The 21,879-nt window shown below is 49.7% G+C and overlaps 1 protein-coding gene across 1 annotated transcript in view; it reads right to left on the bottom strand.

Moving 5' to 3' along the window:
• Positions 1–21,349, bottom strand: part of LOC144756202 (E3 ubiquitin-protein ligase TRIM39-like) — a 154,223-nt gene extending 132,874 nt beyond the window's left edge. The window contains exon 1 of the mRNA XM_078645809.1: positions 20,885–21,349. Coding sequence (XP_078501935.1) covers positions 20,885–21,289 — 405 coding nt within the window. The 5' untranslated portion in view covers positions 21,290–21,349. The remainder of the gene's footprint in view (positions 1–20,884) is intronic.
• Positions 21,350–21,879: the final 530 nt, after the last annotated feature.

Here is a 21,879-nt window from a genome sequence, read left to right as displayed (position 1 = left end):
ATATATGATGTCCAAACTCAGTGGAGAAGATTAATTTTGCTACTTATCTTAGGCATACTATGATGCTCCATTCTTGCTGAGGCTGGTCTGTAGCCTGCTCCCTACTATATTATGGGTAGTCTTCCGGTTGAATCCCGGCGGAGATAAATGGTACACTGTGTCACTGGTCTCCCGCTGTGCGGCAGTCACTATACTTTTATTGCTCACTTCCAAGCTTCTACACTGGACCTGTTCTCCTCACGCCCATAATTGTCCTTAGGGTTAAGGTGTTTCCCGACTGCCTAGATTGCTCCGTCTTCTCCACACGTGCTTGCTTTTCATCCATGGTCCCGGGGTTTGGGGGGGGGGGGGGGGGGGAGTTGCTTGTTGGTACGTTTTGTGACCTATGCAACATGTAAAACCAAAGACTGAAAGGTTGTCCTACATTGGTGTTGTAAGCTCTGCTGACACATTAATGTGTTGCTATGCCGCCGGTCCTATGGATGTCGGCTGATGGGCTGTGTACTGAAAATTGGTTTAGCATATATTGTTGACACTTGCCAGCACTCTGATTATGGCAAGCCGGTATTCTCGCTATGCACTCAGCAGCGGGAACGTGAGTGTGACGCACCACCAGTGTTGAAGCATGTGCTATGTTAGTGTGCACACATCAGCCCTCAATTGTAATCACCCTGGCGTCACCAAGTTTCCTGCGTAGTGTTAAGACTGTATTTCCAGAAAGTGTGCACCGGAGGATATGCGCGTGCCGGATTCCAAAAAAGCGTCTTAGTAATGAAGAGATCTGGGCCTGTGTCAGTGTTTTTCACCATTCGATGATCATGCCAAAATGGCCACTTGGCGCGAATAAACGTTATGTGTCGGTATGGTTGGACGTTGCATGCAGAGTTTCGCCAGATCCAGCAGTTAATGATTTCTGCGTCTCCCACAAGACTCACCACCATGAGATGTTGAGCGCAATTGATGTCCATATATCAGAGGGGACGCGGCTCGTCTGCACAGCTCTCCACAGTTTCTTCAATGATTAGTTTTGCCTCAGTGTCACAGCCGGAGCGTCATACCGCAGTGCAACGTGTGCCGCATGAATGGCCGATGTATTTCCCAAGTGTGCCACGCAAAGTTAACCACATCCCCATGTGATAGAGGATTTTGGCAGAGTCAGGCGTGTGCCAGCGTGCTTGTAAAATTCACTTTGCTTTTTAAAATCACTCACCATCCCTGTGACACGACTACAGTGTGCAGGCACCCTTTCCTGCTGAAAAACGAGCGATGGGCAGGGCGAAATCGCCGTTTTCCCCGCCAACTCCATTCCCCTCGCCCTGACTGGGACACGCCCACTCGAGGCCACGCGTCTTGCATTTTCCCTTCCCTACAAAAATGTGCATGTTCCGGAAGCACAGCGGACGAGCGCAGCGGGCGCGACGATTGCGCGCCGAAGGCACGCATAAGGCAAGCTCGTCTGTGCTCGTCCGTGCCGAGACCGGGCCAAGGGCCAGAACCCCTGATCAATCTCCGCGATTGGCTCCCCACATCTACCCCAAATACACATTGATGGCACTGCGCACGCCTAATACCGACTGCGCCCGATACTATCCACACATAAGGTCTGATACCACAAAATTTACATGCCCTCACTGCAATGTTAAGCTACAGATAACCAATGAAAAATCAAAACGCATGCTGTCACTGCATCCATGTCTACCGACATTTCCGCTGCACTAATCAATGCACGATCCCTTGTCAAGCACCGGCAAGAAATACACGATCTCATTATCGACAACAACCTTGATTGTCTCTTTCTTACGGAGACAAGGACGGATGGAGCATCCGATCCTGACATGGCAGTTGCGACCCCCCCCAGCCTATAACGCCTATCGCCTAGATAGAGTAGGGCAGCGCGGAGGAGGACTAGCCATCATCGCCCGCGACCACATACCGGTAAGAATATCTCACATCCCCTCCACCTCCTGTGAAGCCCTTCTTTTCGATCTTAAACTCACCCCATCGTTCCATTTTAAAGGCATCCTCCTATATCGACCACCAGGCTCTCGCACCAACTTTCTGGCTAATCTAGGAGCAATACTAGAAGCTCCATCGCTGGAAGACTCATTTACAGTATTGGGCGACTTGAACTTCCATCTTGAGAATGCATCCGACAAGGACAGTTGTTCCTTGATATCAGACATGCACACTATGAGTCTTCGGCAACTGGTAACTACCACCACCCATATAGCCGGCCACACGTTAGATGGCATCTTTACTAACATGCAAGGGGTAAATATAATAGACACCTTACCAATGCTATGGCCCGACCACTTCGCCATCTTAATAAAAATATCACTCAAATTAAATAGACTCAAACCCTACTCCATATTGAAACCACAAACCATCAAAGTTTGGAAGGACATCGATCAAGCTGAGCTAACAACCTTACTCAAAAACACCCGTCCTGATTTAACATTTGAACCAAACTCGGCCACCCGACAATTTCAGGAGTGGTTAGGTACTGCCACGGACTCCTTAGCCCCAACAAAAAAACTCTCAAGAAATAGAGCAACGCCATCAGCCCCGTGGTTTACAGAGGAGCTATGTATTAAGAGGCAATTCTGTAGAAATATGGAGAGACACTGGCGCAGATCCTACAGCGCTGAAAGCAAGACCAGTTATAAGGAAGCACTTGGACAATACAAAGCCCTCATTGTCGAGACAAAAAAAATCTTACTTCACTGAACAGATCAATTCTGCAAAAAACTCGAGTAAAAAACTTTTTGAGATAACTAAGGTCTTAGCGGGAAACGCACCGGACCTGAATCCTCCACAATCCCAAGTCTTCTGTGATTCTCTGGCCGATTTCTTCTTCACAAAGGTGAATGATATATATCAAGCATTCTCCACGAAAACAGTAATCAGTTCCCCCACATCTAACAACGGGACCAATAATATCGAACTATCTCAGTTCTTAGACCTTGGAGAAACACAAATTAGGGAAATAACGGCCACGATTAAATCAGGTTCAGCGTTAGATCCCTGTCCTCTTAAAGTCATTCGTCCGATCATGGACTATCTCTCCCCTGACATCGTATCAATCTGCAACACAATGTTCAGAACTGGGATATACCCAGACTCCCTTAAAAACACCTTGGTCAAACCCCTACTTAAGAAAGCTAATCTGGACAAAGACCAACCAAAAAACTACCGCCCCATAGCCAGTCTTCCCTTTTTAGCTAAGGTAGTGGAAAAGGCTATGAACATACAACTCTCAGAGTTCATAGAAAAACACCAATTACTGGACAACACTCAATTTTGTTTCCGCAAGTTCCATGGAACCGAAACTGCCTTAATAAAAGCTACAGAGGACATAAGAGTGATCCGGGACCAGGGAGGTACAGCATTACTCGTAATGCTCGATCTATCTGCAGCCTTCGACACGGTCGACCACAAGATCTTGGCCGACCGTGCCGAAAACCTGGGCATCCGCCACATGGCTAAAAATCTGCTTTCCTTTCTGGCCGGGAGATCACAGTTGGTCACACTGGGGCCCTTTCAATGGCACAAGCTGTCATTACCGTGTGGGGTTCCCCAAGGCTCATCCCTCAGTCCGACACTATTCAATATCTATGTGTCGGACCTGGCCTCTGTCATCAAGGCCCATGGGATGAGGCTTACCTCATACGCGGACGACACTCAGCTTGTGTTGGCCATCAACGGGAATGGAGACAAGGTAGCTGAAAACTTCCAAGAGGGCATGCGGGCGATCGGTGAGTGGATGGCCTCCAACTGCCTAAAGTTAAATGCCGACAAAACGGAGGTCGTCATATTTGGACATCTTTCCCCCGGATGGTCCAACACCTGGTGGCCCCCTACGCACGGAACACCACCTACACCAGCCATCACCGTCAGAAACCTGGGGGTGATTTTTGGCGATAAACTAAATTTCATGGCCCATTCAAATAAAATAGCAGCAACAGCCCATCATAAACTCAGGCTGATCAAGAAAATCATGCCGTTTTTACCAACCTCAGCAGGTAAGACGCTGGTAAGCGCCCTCGTGTTGTCATCTCTTGATTACTGTAACGGCTTATTCATCAACGCCCAAGCAAGAGTGACCAACAAAATGCAGACCATCCAGAATGCTGCAGCCCGTCTCCTGTCTGGAATCCCAAAGTTCTCACCAATCTCTGACACAATAAGGGACCTGCATTGGCTCAAGATTCGAAACAGAATCAAGTTTAAAACGCTGTGCATACTCTATAAAGCACTGCACAACTGTGGTCCACATTTTCTGAAATCCCAACTCAGATACCAGTCCTCCATAAGATCGCTCCGATCTAACAACCTTAAAATCCTACTAATACCACGAACAAAAACAGTCAACTGGGGCGATAGACGCTTCCTAGTGGCAGCCCCCAGATTATGGAACTCCCTGCCAGCTTCCATCAAAGACAGCCCATCCCTGATGCATTTCCGCAGAAAGATAAAGACCTGGCTGTTTGATCAAGAATAGTTACCTGCCTAACCTTGGGAATACATTCACAGTTTCTAGCGCTGAGACGCCTACGGGCAATTACATGCGCTGTACAAATATCAAAAATAAATAAATATGGGCGCGGGCATACACACAGCATCTCCGGACACAACGGCGTCCCAAAGGCGGCCTGCCTCGATAGCAACACCGTGGCTGTTGTAAATACGGCTCCGCATTCCATAGAACCCCGGGTTGTGCTATTCGTCCAGCGAAGCGTCGAGCACTTTACCGGCTATATAGTACTCTCGAATAGTGTGCAGGCAGTGCCCTGTGGAGGCATGGGGGAGTCAGTCGCATTAACGGTGCTCCCTAGGGGCCGCCATTTTGGCTCAATCGGCTCGGTAGCTGTTCACGCTTTACTCCTAATTCGGGCACCTCCTGGCATCTCACAGCTTCGTATGCCCCATAACTATGTTAGATAGGTTACTTGGGAGAGTGGAAGGCAAAAGCTGGCAGTGTCATAACGTGAGAGCCGAGATTGCTGCAACATCTTGGGAGCGGGCGCCATCTTACCCCACCATCCCAATTTCAGCCGCGGTCCTTTCTGGGGCGATCACCGGACATAGCTCCACAATTATGCTGTTTAAAGGTCATCCTCGGGTGCACGACATGCTCCGATTGCACCACATAACATTTGTTGGCATGTTAGGTCGCATATGTGGTTGCTATACACGCCGTTTGATGTCCGTCCGGCGGAGCTGCCGCTTCAGTCAGTCATTCTGCTGTGCGCCCTCTAGCGCCCCTCAGCTGCCCACTACTTGCTGGGCAGCTGATGACAACAGGGGCTAAACGTTGCAGTTGGCACTAAGTGCTGCGCAGCTGTAGAAGGCCTGGCACCTCGGGGCCACTTCTGTTCCTCTCAGGGACTCTCTCTCAATTGCGCCTAAACAGTGCAGCTGCCCACTACTTGCTGGGCAGCTGTGAACTCAAAACTGCGACTGTGGCTTTCACTAGCCCTTAGGAGCAAACACTGCGCAATAGGTTGGAGCCCTCTAGCTCTGAATGAATAACAGAACAGTGCATTGGAGCCCTCTGGCTCTAGGCTCAACTATGCCCATTGGAGCACTCTGGCTCCTAACTCCTCATGCCCCCAACATGTGGCTTTACATAAGGGTACCCCTGGGGGAGCCACGGGGCTCTTGAGAGCAACTATGTCCAAACTGGGGTATCACTTACCCCTGGGGACCCTACTGTGCCCTTTAATAAAATGTCCCCCAATCGTTGGAGCCTTCTAGGCTCTAGGAAATCATCAAGAACGTTGGGGCGGCCCGTTGCCATCCGGGGCCGCCCTAAATGCACCCTGACCGCGGTAACTCAGTCAGGCACTGGGGGCTTTTAAATCAATCAAGGCTGCCATCCGTTGGAGCGGCCCGCTGCCATCGGGCCGCTCTGGTAAAGGCACTGCTGTCGTGCCTCCATAGGTAGGGGTGCGCAGGCCCCTTGGGGACCTCTTAACAACTAGAGGCATCGTGGGAGTGGCCCCCTCTGAGGCAGGGGCCGCTCAGAAGAGGATGCTGACATGCCCCCCTGCCCAGATCTTACTCACCGGGCTCCAGTGCAGGGGGTCTTCTCCTCACGGCGACGCCAGCTTCCCCTCGTCACGCCTGCTCCGGCCACACTCCTCCTTCACCCGGGCCCCCGCCTGGGGCTTCACCGCCTTGCTGGGGGAGGCGGGGTAGGCTCCCGTCCTCCCCGCTCACCTGCAATGCTTCCTCTCCTGTCTGGTGCCATCACGGGGCGCTCCTCTACGCATGGGAGCCCCGCAGCACAGCTCACGCCGCAGACTCTGCAGCTTGCGAGGTTTCAGGCTGCCTCCTTTTCCGGGGCTCCCTCCAGCATAGGGGAGTCCCGCAACAGGCCGCAATACTCCTCCTATGGTCGCGGCGGGGGCAGCCAGCCTCTCTGGTCACAGCAATGGCTTCCCCCAGGCAGGGGGAAGCGGAAACAACGTCCTCCCTGCCCGCCCACAACCAGGCGGCGGGCCAAATATCTCCTTCCGGCGTTTTCCCCTGGGCTGCGGCGGTGAGATTCAGGGGCACAGAGAGGGGTAGGCACCCTCAAAATACAAAGTAAATAGCGGGGCGAGTACCCGCTCTGGGGCACTTCAAAACAGGGTGGGCACCCGTAATAGAATTTATAAAATGTAAATAAAGACGCAGGGTGGGCACCTGTGCACTCGGGCACACAAAGGGACAGGAGCGCTTCCTTCCTCAGGAAAACGACAGAGATCTGCCCAGGGATGACAAGATAAAGCGCTCTCAAGGCGCTGGGGGCATAGACAGCACCAGGCCCCTAAGGGATGACCCCTACAGCAACCAGGGCCCCCAGCAACAAGGTCCTCCTAGGGGCAGAGGACAGGGGATCCAAAAGAAGTCCTCCAGCACCCCGTCAAGGCAGAGGGGTCCCCAGCCAAAGTCCATCAGCAATTCAGGGGTTGGGCAGGGCCCAGGGAGGCAAGCCTTCCCCCGGGCCCCAGCAGCAGCACACCCCTGGTAGATTCTAGTAAGGAAAAACAAGAACACTGACACGGGGTCACAGCCCCTCATTTATACAGCGAAATCCTTTGTTGTAAAAGGTGCAGGCAAGGGAGAACCAGCTGGTTATGGGGAACTCTCTTTCACTGGCCAGGCTAGGGACATCAGACGTACCACAGGGGGTGGAGCCAGCATTGTGTGGCGAAAGCCCAGCCCTATTCAGGTCCCAGGTGCAGCCCCTCCCTCACATCAGCATGCTAATCTCAACACTCACCACTGGGGCAGACCCATCCTGACTCCTGGAGCCAGGCTCACCAGCCAGCTCCAGCCAATCACACGCCAGACACAAATTACACTAACATGCTAACTTCTAGAAGTGCGCTTCCACACTAGACACAATCATGCCGCATACATCATTGCGCAGCATTCAATCTCACGAGTTCGCACATACCAAACTCGACCCTGCACTCCCCACACATCAGGAACTACCATGGTCACACATATTCCCCATGCATTCCTTTGGGAGGGCAGGTCACTCTCACCACACACACAGAGAGAGCACGCACTTTACACTGGACCACAGTGAAAAAGTGCGCAGAGACCTAAAATCACTAACACCAGGTTACAGAAACAGGCTAGGCAAAAGCAAAAAGTTTCGGGGTGAACCTGCCAAAAAGGGCCGGGTCCAACACTTACGTTTTGTGAGGATATAAGCAGTGGACATTGAAATTGGTCCATTTAGGGCCCTGTAGTCATATCCTTAACTTTTCAGGCAAAAGCGCTCACTGACTTCTGAATAGTGAGTGTAAAGGCGTTAAGGTAACCATATTGTTCCTGCTTACATTTCACATGGTTTGTTAAAATTAATTTAGCATTCCCTATGAGCGTTTGCTTTTTCCAAGATGATGTTAGTTTTTTTTTGTAGGCTGCATAGTGCTCTGGTCTAGTGCCTAATTTAAATTGAGCCGCATCCTGGTGTTTATAGCCAGAAACAATTAGGTTGTAGTTGAAGGGAGTGTGAGTTTTTCTCAGTGGGGAAGTATGGGGTTCAATGGGGGAGAGGTTGTGGCACTATGGCCAAAGCTGCTGAATTTGGAACTGGGGAACCAGGTTCAGCCTTAACCCCTTCGATGCTGGCCCGTTTCCGCCGCTGTGCGGTAAACAAACGAACAGGGCGGGGCCGTGACGAACCCCAGCCGTCATCCGCACACGAGCGCCGCGGAGCGTGACGGCTGGGGTTCGTCACCAGCATGGAAGGGGTTAATACCCAGTCAACCAGACCACTCTCCTGAGGAAGCACATTCCGATGCTAGACCTTAGAAGGCTTTGCAAGACCTTAAAAGCCCTGGTGTCTTAGCACCAGCAGGTGGACCCTAGCATGACAAGTTTAAGTTAACCTTCAAGGCTTGTTCACACAATACATACTGAAGTTCACCTCCAGTCTTGCGGGCAGGCCTATGAAGCAGCACACCCTAGAACAACAGTGACTCTGTCACTGAGGTCACAGGACCCATGAGAAGGCCCAGCTCTGGGCCTGTGCCCCCAGTGTGAATGCACCGGGTGCTGACTTCGGGTGGGGGCGTCATTTCTGCAAGTATATTATGGTTTTAAAAACACTTTCTGCCTCCTTCGTGTCCTCCAGCAATTTTCAACAACAATAAAAATGTTATGATGACTCTGGTGATTAATGTTCTTCCTAGAGAGAGATTGGAGTTTTGCTTAGTGAAAGTTTTGACTCGTGGAAAGGTAGCTCAGAGGGTTATAATGTGCCTGCTGCAAAGAACATGTACCATGCAGATCACAAAGTGCACATAATATAAATAGGTCAGTGGGCTACTGCTTTTGTCAGAGAGATCCTTTTGTTACTTGCAGTTTAAAAGTTAAAATCCTTAATTACACAACATGCTACAGACGACCAGGGACGCTTCGCAGCGATACATGGCCAGTGGGAGGGCAAGCCGCTTAATGTGGTATCAGTATACATCCCCCCGGCACTGCACTCCGTAGCGTTGCCTGCACTGGGTAAATTCCTCCTGGACCTCCCAGAGGGTGACACAATCATTGGGGGTGACCTAAATGCAATCATGGACTCTGCGTTGGACGCCTTTCCCACCAGGGTCCGCTCAAGAGGGACTACACCACTCCCTGACTTTTTAGACGCATTGGGCATTGTGGATGTCTGGCGGCATCTGCACCCCGCAGCGACCCAATACACTTTTTACTCCGCCGTACACAACAGCCTATCTCGTATAGATTACTTTTTGTTCCTGGGGGAGGGACTAGGCTCGGTTGACACGATCGACATCCTACCCAGAGGCATATCTGACCACTCACCAATCGTTCTCACCCTTACTACTAGAGAACAGAAATGCGCTAGGATCTACCCAATTTACCCAAATTATCTAAAAGTCCCTAAAATACGAAAGAAACTAAAACTAGCGACGACACACTACTTTGCGGAAAACGATGGGTCGGTGGCCTCGCCGTCGATTCTATGGGAGGCTTACAAGACCGTCCTACGAGGGACTGCAATAGCAGCCATCACGGGGCACAAACGAGATTCCCAGAAAGAACTTACAGAACTAGAATTGGCACTCCACGATGCAAACACGGCGCATATGGCGGACCGCTCCCCGACTACGACACACACACTGCAGCTACGGCAACAACAGTACCAGACCCACCTCAGAGCGACAGTGCAGGGCTACATCGCAAACACTAAACATAGAATTTATGATGTAGGCGACAAGGCAGGGAAAATGCTGGCATGGTTGGATAAGAGAGAGGGAGGCGCAAGAGGAATTCAGAGACTAAGTACTACTGATGGCCAAATACTAACACACCCGGAAGACATAGTGCGCACTTTAGCACATCATTTTCAAACCATATATACCCCAGATCGTATCGTCACTGCACAAATGGCGACAATCTCGCTAGCAGACATTGTCATCCCCAGCATAACACCAGAGACTGCACGAGACTTAGAGGCGGATCCTTCGGAAGAAGAAATCCAATTGGCGATACAATCGCTACAATCAGGCAAAGCACTAGGGCCTAATGGACTACCTGTGGAATGGTATAAATCAATGGCCTCAGAACTCAGTAGACCCCTACTGGACATGTATATGGAGAGTAGGGAACGGGCAGAACTGCCACTGGATCAACGCACGGCCACGATAGTGGCTATACCTAAACCGGGTAAACCCCCAGACGAATGCACCTCATATCGCCCGATATCATTACTAAATGTGGAAGCCAAGGTGCTGGCTAAACTTCTGGCCAACCGTCTGATGCCGCACCTGAGCACCCTGATCCACCCCGACCAATCAGGCTTTATGCCCCATAGAAGTACGGCGCTGAACCTCCGGAGGGTTCATGGGGTACTGGCACGGTCGCACCTCCTCACAGAAAAGGCGGTGATCCTCTCCCTTGATGCCAAAATGGCTTTTGACCTAGTAGAATGGGAATACCTCTTTGAGGTGCTTGCGCGTATGGGCTTTGGGTCGAAATATATAGCCTGGATACGACTACTCTACACTAAACCAGTGGCGCAGGTAGTGACTAATGGCCACATCTCAATTCAATTTTTCAATTCAAGAATCTTTATTCGGTGATTAAAAAACACCATAAAAGCACATTTATATACACAAATAACAGTAAAAAATTATTAAATACTAATTAAGATCCTTGTACATAATTGATACGCTAAAAAGAATGCCAACATAGAGGCCATATAAATACAGGTCACAGTATTTCATTCCTCTCCCCTCGTCTTTCTTAAACGTATTGCAACTTTGATAAAGTTCAAAATGCTACACAAGGTTAAGGGGTCAGAGGCTTTTAACAAAAATACTAGGGCATCCCTGGCGTGTTCCAGTTGGGCTTTTTTTAGAATATTTACAAGGAATCTACGCCTAGGCATGGAAAAATAGGGACAAAGCAAAACAAAGTGAAGGGAATCCTGCGGAGACCGGTTGTCGCAGCCGCAGGGACCCTTCTGCTCGATAGATGAAGTAAACCCGGCAGGTATAGCCAACATGAAGGGGAGCAGATTCAGTCTGAAACGGCACATTAAAAATCTGTCCTGTGCATTATGTAGAAGAAATAAGTAAGGCTCCATGCCCTCCACACTTTTTACCAAACCATGGGCCCTTACAGTCTTTTTCGCTCCTTCAGCATCAGCTCGTCGTTGGGTTTCTTTCTCCAGAAATAGTTCCCCTACTCGCTTCTTGTGCTGTGCTGAAATAGCAGCTGGGTTCGTGAAGAGATTCCCCAACCCCAAATCCTCCAGGGTATTTTTCACGTATTTGAGCCAGGGGATGCGCATTGAATGAGTCCTACCTAAGCAGTCCAACAGAATTTCTCTGCTTAGGTGCGCCTCTGGATTTATCCATATTTTTAACCAGGCCACTATTGGCCTAAGTTTTAACAAATCTTCCAAATATGGCCTCCCTAGCTCCCTGTGGGCTATGAGACCAGCCGTGCTGGGTGGCGCCCTCAGGATTGCTTTCAAATACCTATTTTCTTCCTGTTGGATTCTAGTTGTGTTCACGAACCCCCAGACTTCTGCCCCATAAATTACTTTAGAGCATGTTATGGAGCCGTACAAATTCATCACCTGTTCCGGACTCCATCTGCCCACCCTCCTTCCATATCCAGCTATCGCCCCGTTAGAGGCAATCATTTTCGTACAACGTTCTGCCACCAAGGGGGTAAATTGCAATGCACCGTCAAAAGTTACCCCGAGGTAGGAGAAAGTCTTAACCTGCTCCAAACTGTGGGAACCAATTGTGTAAACAAATTTGGAGGAGGGTTTTTTGCCTGCCAGGAGCACATATGATTTCCCTAGGTTGACAAATAGGTCCAGGTTACTCATGAACTCTGCAAACCCCTCTATCAATGTTTGTAGGCCTCGAGGTGTTCTTGCCAATAAAACCGCATCATCTGCGTAAAGCAGGACGGGGATATGCCGCGGCCCAACCCTTGGACAATCTACCTTTAGACCCAGAAGGAACTGCTCAAGGTTATTGATATAAAGGGAGAACAAAAAAGGGGCAAGTATACAGCCTTGTCTGACTCCACTCCTACATGGAAAGGAGTCAGACAGTCCTCCCTCCCTGTTAAATCTGGCCGTGGTGTCACTATGCAGTTCCCTCAATATGGTGATTAGGCCACTCTCTATCCCCATACCTGACATCATCTCCCACAACTTTCCTCTGTTGACGTGATCGAATGCTGCTGCCAGATCCATGAATCCCATATAGATGGGTTCATCGCTGGCCAAAGTGTACTTGGCAGTCAGCATATATAGGTTCAGGCACTGATCACTGGTGGACCTCCCTGTCCTAAACCCATACTGTGTGTCCGAGAAGATGTTGTTCTCTTCGGACCATTCGGTCAATCTATTCAGGATTGCCCTTCCCAAAAGTTTGGCTGAAACGTCAATTAGGGAGATGGGCCGGTAACACTTCGGGTCATCCCTATTGCCCTTTTTAAAAATTGGTACAATGATCGCCTTAGACCAGGACGGCGGAAGCCCACAGGTAATAGCGGTGTTTAGGACCCTGGTCATCAAAGGAGCCCATAGATCAGTATTACTAAGGAACAGGTCAGGAGGAATTCCGTCTGGGCCCGGGGCTTTATTTTTAGTAAGACCCTCCATCCCTGTACTGATCTCCTTAAGAGAGAATATGACTAGTGGGACCTGTCTTGGGGATACCGGTGGTTCCACATGGGTGCCCGACTCATAATTGTATAAACCCCTAAAGTGGGTTACCCATTGCTCCGGAAGAATATTAGTCCCTATCTCCGGGGAATCATTTTCTAAAAAGGTCGGTTTATTGATGATTCTCCAGAACCCCGCTAGATCTTTTCTTTCTCCAGCTTCTCTTAGATCTGCCCATGCTTCTGCCTGTAGGGCAAGTTTCCTCCTTTTGATCTCTTTTTTATACTTTTCCCTACTGACCCTAATAGTCTGTGGATCCCGTGGTTTCATCTTGAGGGAGCATTTCAGTTCCCTCAGTGCCTTAGAGCAATCTCTGTCGAACCAACGGGGATTTACCTGGTTACGTATGGGCGCACTAGACCTCAATAGTTCATCAACTAAGTTAGCAATGTGGTCGAACGCTTCCAAGACCCTTTGACCCTGTATTTCCAGATCTAAACAATCATTAATGGCCACTAGGCCCTTGTCGCCCAATGTTTTATAAAACTGTGCCCCATCAATTTTAGACCACTTCAATCTCCTGCCTTGATCAGTGGCCCTCTCCTCAATTAAACAACGGGATTTAATTCCCGTGCCCGCCTTAAAAAATAGCGTTAAGATGAGCGGGTTATGGTCGCTAAAGCTGCTCCACTCTATCCCTACACTGATTATTTTATTAATTAATGCTCTCGAGACCAAGATGTAATCTATAATAGATGCACAGCCCCTCCCCTTAAAAGTTGGTGGGAGCGTGCCATCCGACTGTGGATCTATCATGTTAATGGTGTGCTCTAGGTCGTACTTAAGCCGAAGCAACCCAAGAGCCAACCCAGTCGGCGTGTGTGTAAAATGCGGCCCCTTCTCAATCGGGCATTGTGCCCAGTCTGTATTTACCTTAATCAGTGCCGGACAGAGGTGACAGTTAAAGTCTCCTACCAAAAGTAGCCCATAGGACGGCCCTTTGCTCTGGGATTTAATTTCTTGACCCAGCCTATTGTCAAGTTCAGCCAGTAGGGGGGAATGGGTATTTAAAATCTCACTATTATAAAAGTTAAAAACCGACAATTTCAACCCCCTACCAGAAAACCGAACTGCCTGTATTCCATGCGAGTTCCATTCTGGGGACGACCAGGTACCTGGGAGGGATAAATCTACATAAACAGCTAAACCACCCATTGCTCTCCCAGAACTAGATTTCCGAGCAGGAACAAAGAAGCACTTATAGCCCTGGAGGTGATAATTATTCACCACAGCCCATGTCTCCTGTAAGCATATAACATTAAATTTCCTGATTAAATCAACCCACTCTTTGTTATTAAATATGCCTGCTAAGCCCGCTACATTCCAAGAAATAATCCTCACATCCTCTCCACCTAATGCTACACCCCCCTCGCTCGTTGGTCCTATCTCCTGCGACACCCCTTGCATAGCCCCCCCGCCTCCTCCCACCAAACTATCCACAGTCATACCCTTGTTATCAGAGAGCATAGGTTCCTCCGCCCTGACTATTTGAGTTTGCAGGGCCGTATGTCTTTGCACCTCCGGTATTTCTGCTTGGGCGCCCTTTTCTGTATTCTCCTTAGAGGCCTTCTCTGTTTGTCAATCCACCCCCTCTAGGCCGTTTAGACAATTAAACCGATTATAAGTAGGGAGAAGTGGTGTCGGTCTGCCAAGTAGTGGCCTAGGTTGAAATGCCTGGTGTCTCCCCCTTCTTCCAGCCCTCTCCCATCCATCATTATTTGGGAGTGGGTGGGGTGGGCCTGAGGCGATGGGAAAGAAGAAGGACACACGAAGGGTTTGGATGGTAGATTCCCTTGATATATTTTCCCCTTGACATATATGCGACACCGTACCCTTGTCCCTAAAGCTTACCAATAAACAGTCCCCAGGGATGGATTTCTGAGTTCTCCCCACCCATGGGACCCTTCTTACCATTATAATTTCATTATTAAGGTGTCTCGGGAGGGGTCTGTTTCTGTTTAGCCACTTAATTACCCTGGTTTTTAGGGCACAAAAATCCTCAACTTCTCCTTCATCAAGTAGCGGGACCCCTGCCATGACTACAGTAAGGTCTTTAGTCTCAGGTGGTAGGTTAGGACGACGAGGTCTTGCAGGGGGCTTTTTTTGGTAGTCCGGAGTGTTATTGTCTACCGGGTGTGCCGGAGGTACTGGTACAAGGGAGGGATTAAGTGTATTAGCGTGGAGTGAATTGGTAGCTACAGGATTTGGTTTTAAGGGTTGTTGAGGGACTACCCCATTTACAGCTTGTGGTGGAGCTGGAGCTGGGTTAACTACCCTATGACTCAACCCTTGCGGGACTGCAGTAGTGGTGATAGGTTCTAGATCACTTTCCTGTCGACCAGCACGAGTTTTCAGACTTCCCAGTGTGGCCTCCAATATGGTTAGTCTAATCTCAATCTTTTTTATACTTTCGCTGATCGGTAGTAACAGCGACCTTAACAGAAATTCCAGGTTTCCCAGCGGCACAACAGAGAGGGGGACATTAACAATACTAGTTCCTATATCTTTGATCAAGGCGGGAACTGTGTTTTCCTGAGCATTAGATTTAGGGTGTGGCTCTGCCGGTAGTTTCACTATTGGTACAGGGTGTTTTAAGGATTTACCAAAGTCCAGATGTGAAATCTTGGGTTTACTCCCTCCCTGCGCACCCTTTGCCCTCCTCCTGCGCTTTTTTGGGGGGGGTCCCAAAATTACTTGTGTGGTGACTGCTTTCGGTTTGGGATGCCTGTCATTATGAACTGTGGGCGGTTGTGAGATTAAATCAATAGTCCCCCTAGCGGGGCTGGGGCTAATAGCTAGAGCAGTGCTCATAATTTCAACTGGGGAGGTGTTAAGTGGAACATCCTCAATTCGTGTTAACTCCTCCCTAAATGTGATAGATTGTTCTCCCATGGGGGTGTTTTTCAGGTTATCCACTGATCGTCTCCGTTCCGCCCTTAGTCTGGACAAATTTCCCTCTTTGTCAGCCTCCCCCACAGCCCGTGAAAAGTAGTTTTCAAGTGTCCCAGTTTTCACTCCTCCCGGCTTCTGAGGGGTACTCTCCCTTGCCGGGGAAGGCATGATTATACTCAGAAAGGGTCAAATATGCCACACAAAGCGGGTATCACAAATTAATAATTCCAGGAAATACCTGCACAGTCTGAGAGACCAAGAGAGTAGGCCCAGCCCGGCCTACTCCGGCCGATGACGGCCTTGGACGGTCCCGCCCTTGTCCCGGGCTTCTCCCGGCGCTCCCGCGCAGCGGGGGTTCAAGGAGCTTAATATAGTATAGTACAACGTAGGTTAAGTGGTGGGAGGGGTCGGGGAGAGCGGCCCAGGTGTGTCTCGTCAGGCAGGCGGGCGCTCCTGGGATATGCAGTCCCAGTACAGCGCGCGCACACACTCGCAGCCCCGGCAATTCAACTTCCCTCGTTGTCCCCTTAGTGAAGTAGCAGGCGTCACTCCTGACACAGCGGGACCCGCGGAGCGGGTTCCGCAAGAAGTAGGCTGTGACAGGAAATTCCAGGTAGGTCCAAACAAAGGTTCAGCAAGGCGTCCCGCTCGCTAGCTCTGCGAGCACAGTAAATGAAGGCTCGATGAAGGGGTGGGAGGGGTCGGGGAGAGCGGCCCAGGTGTGTCTCGTCAGGCAGGCGGGCGCTCCTGGGATATGCAGTCCCAGTACAGCGCGCGCACACACTCGCAGCCCCGGCAATTCAACTTCCCTCGTTGTCCCCTTAGTGAAGTAGCAGGCGTCACTCCTGACGCAGCGGGACCCGCGGAGCGGGTTCCGCAAGAAGTAGGCTGTGACAGGAAATTCCAGGTAGGTCCAAACAAAGGTTCAGCAAGGCGTCCCGCTCGCTAGCTCTGCGAGCACAGTAAATGAAGGCTCGATGAAGGGGTGGGAGGGGTCGGGGAGAGCGGCCCAGGTGTGTCTCGTCAGGCAGGCGGGCGCTCCTGGGATATGCAGTCCCAGTACAGCGCGCGCACACACTCGCAGCCCCGGCAATTCAACTTCCCTCGTTGTCCCCTTAGTGAAGTAGCAGGCGTCACTCCTGACGCAGCGGGACCCGCGGAGCGGGTTCCGCAAGAAGTAGGCTGTGACAGGAAATTCCAGGTAGGTCCAAACAAAGGTTCAGCAAGGCGTCCCGCTCGCTAGCTCTGCGAGCACAGTAAATGAAGGCTCGATGAAGGGGTGGGAGGGGTCGGGGAGAGCGGCCCAGGTGTGTCTCGTCAGGCAGGCGGGCGCTCCTGGGATATGCAGTCCCAGTACAGCGCGCGCACACACTCGCAGCCCCGGCAATTCAACTTCCCTCGTTGTCCCCTTAGTGAAGTAGCAGGCGTCACTCCTGACGCAGCGGGACCCGCGGAGCGGGTTCCGCAAGAAGTAGGCTGTGACAGGAAATTCCAGGTAGGTCCAAACAAAGGTTCAGCAAGGCCACATCTCACCGGTGTTCCCGTTGGGCAGAGGGACCAGACAGGGGTGCCCTTTGTCGCCCTTACTCTTCGCGTTGGTGCTCGAACCTTTAGCAATCCTGATCAGACACACGCCCTTATTTAAAGGCATTAAATGGGAGGAGGGGTGGGAGGACAAGGTCTCCCTATATGCTGACGACATGCTCATTTACATGGTCGACCCCGACAACGGCATCCCAGCCCTGCTGGAAATTTGTAATACACATGGGGAATCGTCAGGCTATACCCTGAACTGGTCAAAATCGGTGATCTACACGTTAAAGGGTCCGGCACCGAGACTACAGGAAAACTGCCCCCTGGCGGCGCCGACGGCCTCCTTCAAATATCTGGGCATTATCATTGCACATTCTGAAGCAGATTTCTTCGCTAACAATCTAAAACCACCTATGGATCGCCTACGCGCAGACGTTAAGCACTGGGCGACCTTGCCCCTCACCCTCCTGGGGCGGGCAGCCTTATTTAAGATGATGGCACTCCCCAGATTTCTGTACATATTAGAAAACACCCCACATCCTGTCCCTCCGCGATACTTCAAACAGATTGCGGCGTTGGTCTCCAACCTCCTCTGGAACAATGGTCCAGCGCGAATAGCCTATGACAAATTGGTGAAAAGTTGGTATGAGGGGGGGGATTGCACTTCCCAACATTCAGCTATATTACTGGGCAGCTCAACTCAAAATAATTAACCAATGGATCCACACCCCGAGAGACGACCCGGCGTACAGGGCAGATTGGGCGCAATTAGGGACGGACTGCATGCTATCGGTACTGTATAATAAATCGCAACTTAAAAATCTACACGGCCCGACACGACACACAGCAACCCTCTGGCATATAGCACAAGCACGACTGGGCTGGAAAGGAAGAATCACCAAAATGACACCATTATGGGACACAAACTCACTGGGAAACCTTAGAGCATGCAAAGGGTTCGCGCAGTGGGGCCTGATAGGTATCTCCACGGTGGGGGACCTCTGGGACAAAGACACAGTAATACCATTCCCACAACTCCAGCAGCAGTACGACCTCAGACCCACTGAAACATTTTGATATGTACAAATTAGGCACGCGTTGCTCCAGGCAATCCCACCGGGCACTGATCTGCCGGACTCCTCGCCACTTGAGGACAGACTATTGACAGACTTCATGCAGCAGGGCGCCACTTCCCTCACTTACAAAAAACTGATCAACAACTTAGAGGACCCCACGATGAAACTTAAGGAACGATGGGAGGGGGAAATCGGTATGATGGATGAATCAGAGTGGAATGAGGCCTTGGCCTCCCCATTTAGACTGGTGCAACTAAAAATATTACACCGCATCTACTACACCAGGACACTACTCCACAAAATACATAGAGCGCCCAATCCCTTTTGCTTGAGAGGTTGCGGGGAGGAGGGAACACTGTTCCATACACTATGGGACTGCCCACAAATACAGGAATTCTGGAGGCAAATAATGCGCACCATCTCCCAGACACTTAAGGTTTCCACAGTACCAGAACCACGTAAGTGCCTTTTGAACGTCTGGGACCCCAATGACCTAGACAGGTACGGAATAATCTGGGCCACGCTGGCCATGACAGTAGCTAAACGTGATATTGCACAAAAATGGGGGGCTCCAGACGTGCCCACTGCAAACAGATGGGCTAAAAACATGGATTTCCTGATGGTCACAGAAAGAACTGTGTATGTCCTTCGAGCTGCCCCCCGTAAATGGAACAAGGTGTGGACAGCATGGAATGTTTATAGGGGTGAGATCTGTGAACCCTTACCAGAGGGAGACGAACTGGACTCCGAGGGGGAGGAGGAGTGATGGATGGGGCTGGGGAGGTATGCTTATTCGTGTTAAACGCAGCAACGTGTTGGAATAACTTGCCTGGATGAAGACACTGGGGTAAGGAGACCTGCTGATGGGAAGAGAAGTGTGCAACGTAAATAAAAGTGATGACAAGTTTGGGGGGGGGGGGGGAGACTTTCTCTTAGAGTTACACGAGAGTTTACCATGTTGGGTACCACAGAGCGGAATAAATTGTTAAATTCTGCTAACATATGTAAGGATATACGAAAGGGCATATACAGAATTTAGAGAGGGAGAACGAGATTACATTAAAGCGTAAGTGCTACCGATTACGATTCCAGAAATGTATTATACGAATGTGAATGTACCAGCTTGAAAGTATCATACTGTTTGGTTAATATGCCTTTATGTCAATAAAAGTTTAAAAAAAATAAAAAATAAAAATAATTAAAATCCTAACATAGAACATTAACTGTCATCTAAGAGCTGCATACAAACTGCAAGGTATAAATTAGAGTGGTATGTTTATTCCCCTAGTCTTTGATTATCCTAAATGTTGCAAAGAGTGTTCTTTTGGATAGAAATCAATAGTCCTTAGTCTTATGTAAAATTTTCTATACAGTGATTTACACACATATTGATTGTGTGATGTAAAGTGCTATGACGCTCTACAATGGTATGAGTGGTGCTGTAAATCAAATTAAATGCAACATGCAACTGAGAGCGAGTGTGGTTATGGATACTTGAGGGGCCCTGTTAAAGGGTGGTAGTGAGGGAATCTGTGGCTGAGGTGGTCATTGGGGTGCACCAACAAACATTAATGCACAGGGCGCCACCAGTGCTAACGCCGGCCCTGCCCTTGAGGCCAGTCTGCCTCACCCATAGGTAGCTCCATTGGCCTGGTTTCAGCAGTAGTAGCTGCAAATGACCTGAAATGCAGAAGTTGCACTCAAACTGAACTAAGTTTGCAAACTTTACAATCTCTCTGCTTCATTCACAAGCACTTTTAACATGTGCTGCCGGCTGTGTGGCCACTGGAATTAATTATGCAGCAAAGAAGGACAAAAGTATGCCGCAGTTTTGACTAAATTATGTATTAAAAAAAGGCTGCAGCATAATGCAGTATATTTTTTTATATTTTATTATTTTGACATGTGTACCCACGCTAACCGTCCCGGGAAAGATTTTGCCTTATTTGTACCAATGTAACATACAAATGAAGCGGTGAGAAAGGTGATCAGTCAACTTTTGCAGTAGGTCATCCACTCCGCAGCAACACAAGTCACATTTTTTATTAACTTTTGATATTTTTGACCTACAAACAATTTATTAGTTTAAATGGTCGGATCATGCTGCAGATCTTGCTTTATGAGGCAAATATGGCAGAGCCATAATTATATAGAAAACATTTGCAAACTAGGATATTTTGCCATTCATGTTTGAACTGCTGTTGTGGAAAAAGGGAGAAGTGCTGATAAAAGAAACTCCTTGTCTCTGAGACAAATAGCTTGTGTTTCCACATTTTGTTGTATTTAGGACATTCTGTGATTAGAAGCATATCCCACTTTCTGAATGTATTTTAATGTAATTAACTCATTATAACCTTAAATATTCACGTGTATCCATTGGTTGATTAAACTGGGCAGTGAAATGCCAAACAAATACAAAAAATTGGGATGGTTGCGCATTCTGGCGACACCTCTGGCTCCGCCGACTGATCCAATCCTTGGGTTATTCCCGCCCTCTGAGTCTCCGCCCACAGTTCCCCAACTTCCACCCCACCTCCACCCCCACTTCGACCACTGATCTAAGGTCAAGTCTGTGGCATACACGTCTTTTAATCCTGGGCTGTCTTTTCAGTTACAGTGTTTGGAGAGGCCCCACCCTATCACACATCTGGATTTTACTCACCTTGTACTCCTGGGCAGCCTCTTGCATGGGAAGTACTGAGTGAGCCTTGTGGTCTTTGGACTCTCGACAGATCACACAGATGGGCTCCTGGTCATCTTCACAGAAAAGTTTCAGCTTCTCATCATGTTCTCTGCACAGATTCTCCCCCTGGGGGGTCGCACTCGGGGTGTGAAGCTGTTTCAACAGCTCCACTATGTTTCCCAGCCTTCTGTGTGGCCTTGGGATTTTGCTCCGTGAGATTTCTCTGCACTCGGGGCAGGGGAAGTCTGTCTGCAGCCCCTCCCAGCACCGAGTGATACAGGACAGACAGAAGACATGTCCACACTCCACAGACACGGGGTCGCTGAAATATTCCAGACATATGGAGCATGTGGCTTCCTCCTTCAGCTGTCTGTTTGCTGCCATTCTCCCGCAATAAAAGTTTCGATTCTCGAGGTTCTGTGGAGTGGACGTGTCTTTGTGGAGTGGGCGTGACTTTGACGGGTCTTCACAGCCTGCACTGGAACCTCAATACTCTTACTGGCTGTTCACTGATCCGATCCAGCCAAAGAAGCAATGTCTGCAGCTGACTTGGGCGTGTCTTCCCCTAGAGGGGCGTGGCCTTCTTTGTATCTGGGCGCGCCTGTAGCTGACAAATGGGCTTCGCCTTAATTTGCAAATGGGAGTGGCTCCAGGTGGGCTCGGCTCTAGCTGACCAGGGCCTATCGGTGATCAGTGTTTGCCTGATTTGCCTAACACACGCCTCGCGGGCGGTTTAGTCTCTTGTGATCTGCGATTGATCCGAGGAGGAGGGGCGGAGATTCCACACCCTGCATTTAAAAAGTGAAAGGGTAATTACGAGTCCTCTTCAGAGGTCATCGCTTTGTTTGGGTCTGTGTATTCTAGCCCGTGTAATAAAAATAAATGTTGCAAGTTTCAGCCCAGAGGGGATAGGCGGAAGTTCCTCTCTTTTGCAGTTTTATAGGGCAAACCCGTCCCGAGGTAATTGTGGAGCT

Source organism: Lissotriton helveticus, chromosome 5_1 (assembly GCF_964261635.1).
Source record: "Lissotriton helveticus chromosome 5_1, aLisHel1.1, whole genome shotgun sequence".
Taxonomy (NCBI): Eukaryota; Metazoa; Chordata; class Amphibia; order Caudata; family Salamandridae; genus Lissotriton; species Lissotriton helveticus.
Note: the sequence above shows the minus strand (reverse complement) of the source record. Positions and strands in the feature narration are given on the sequence as shown.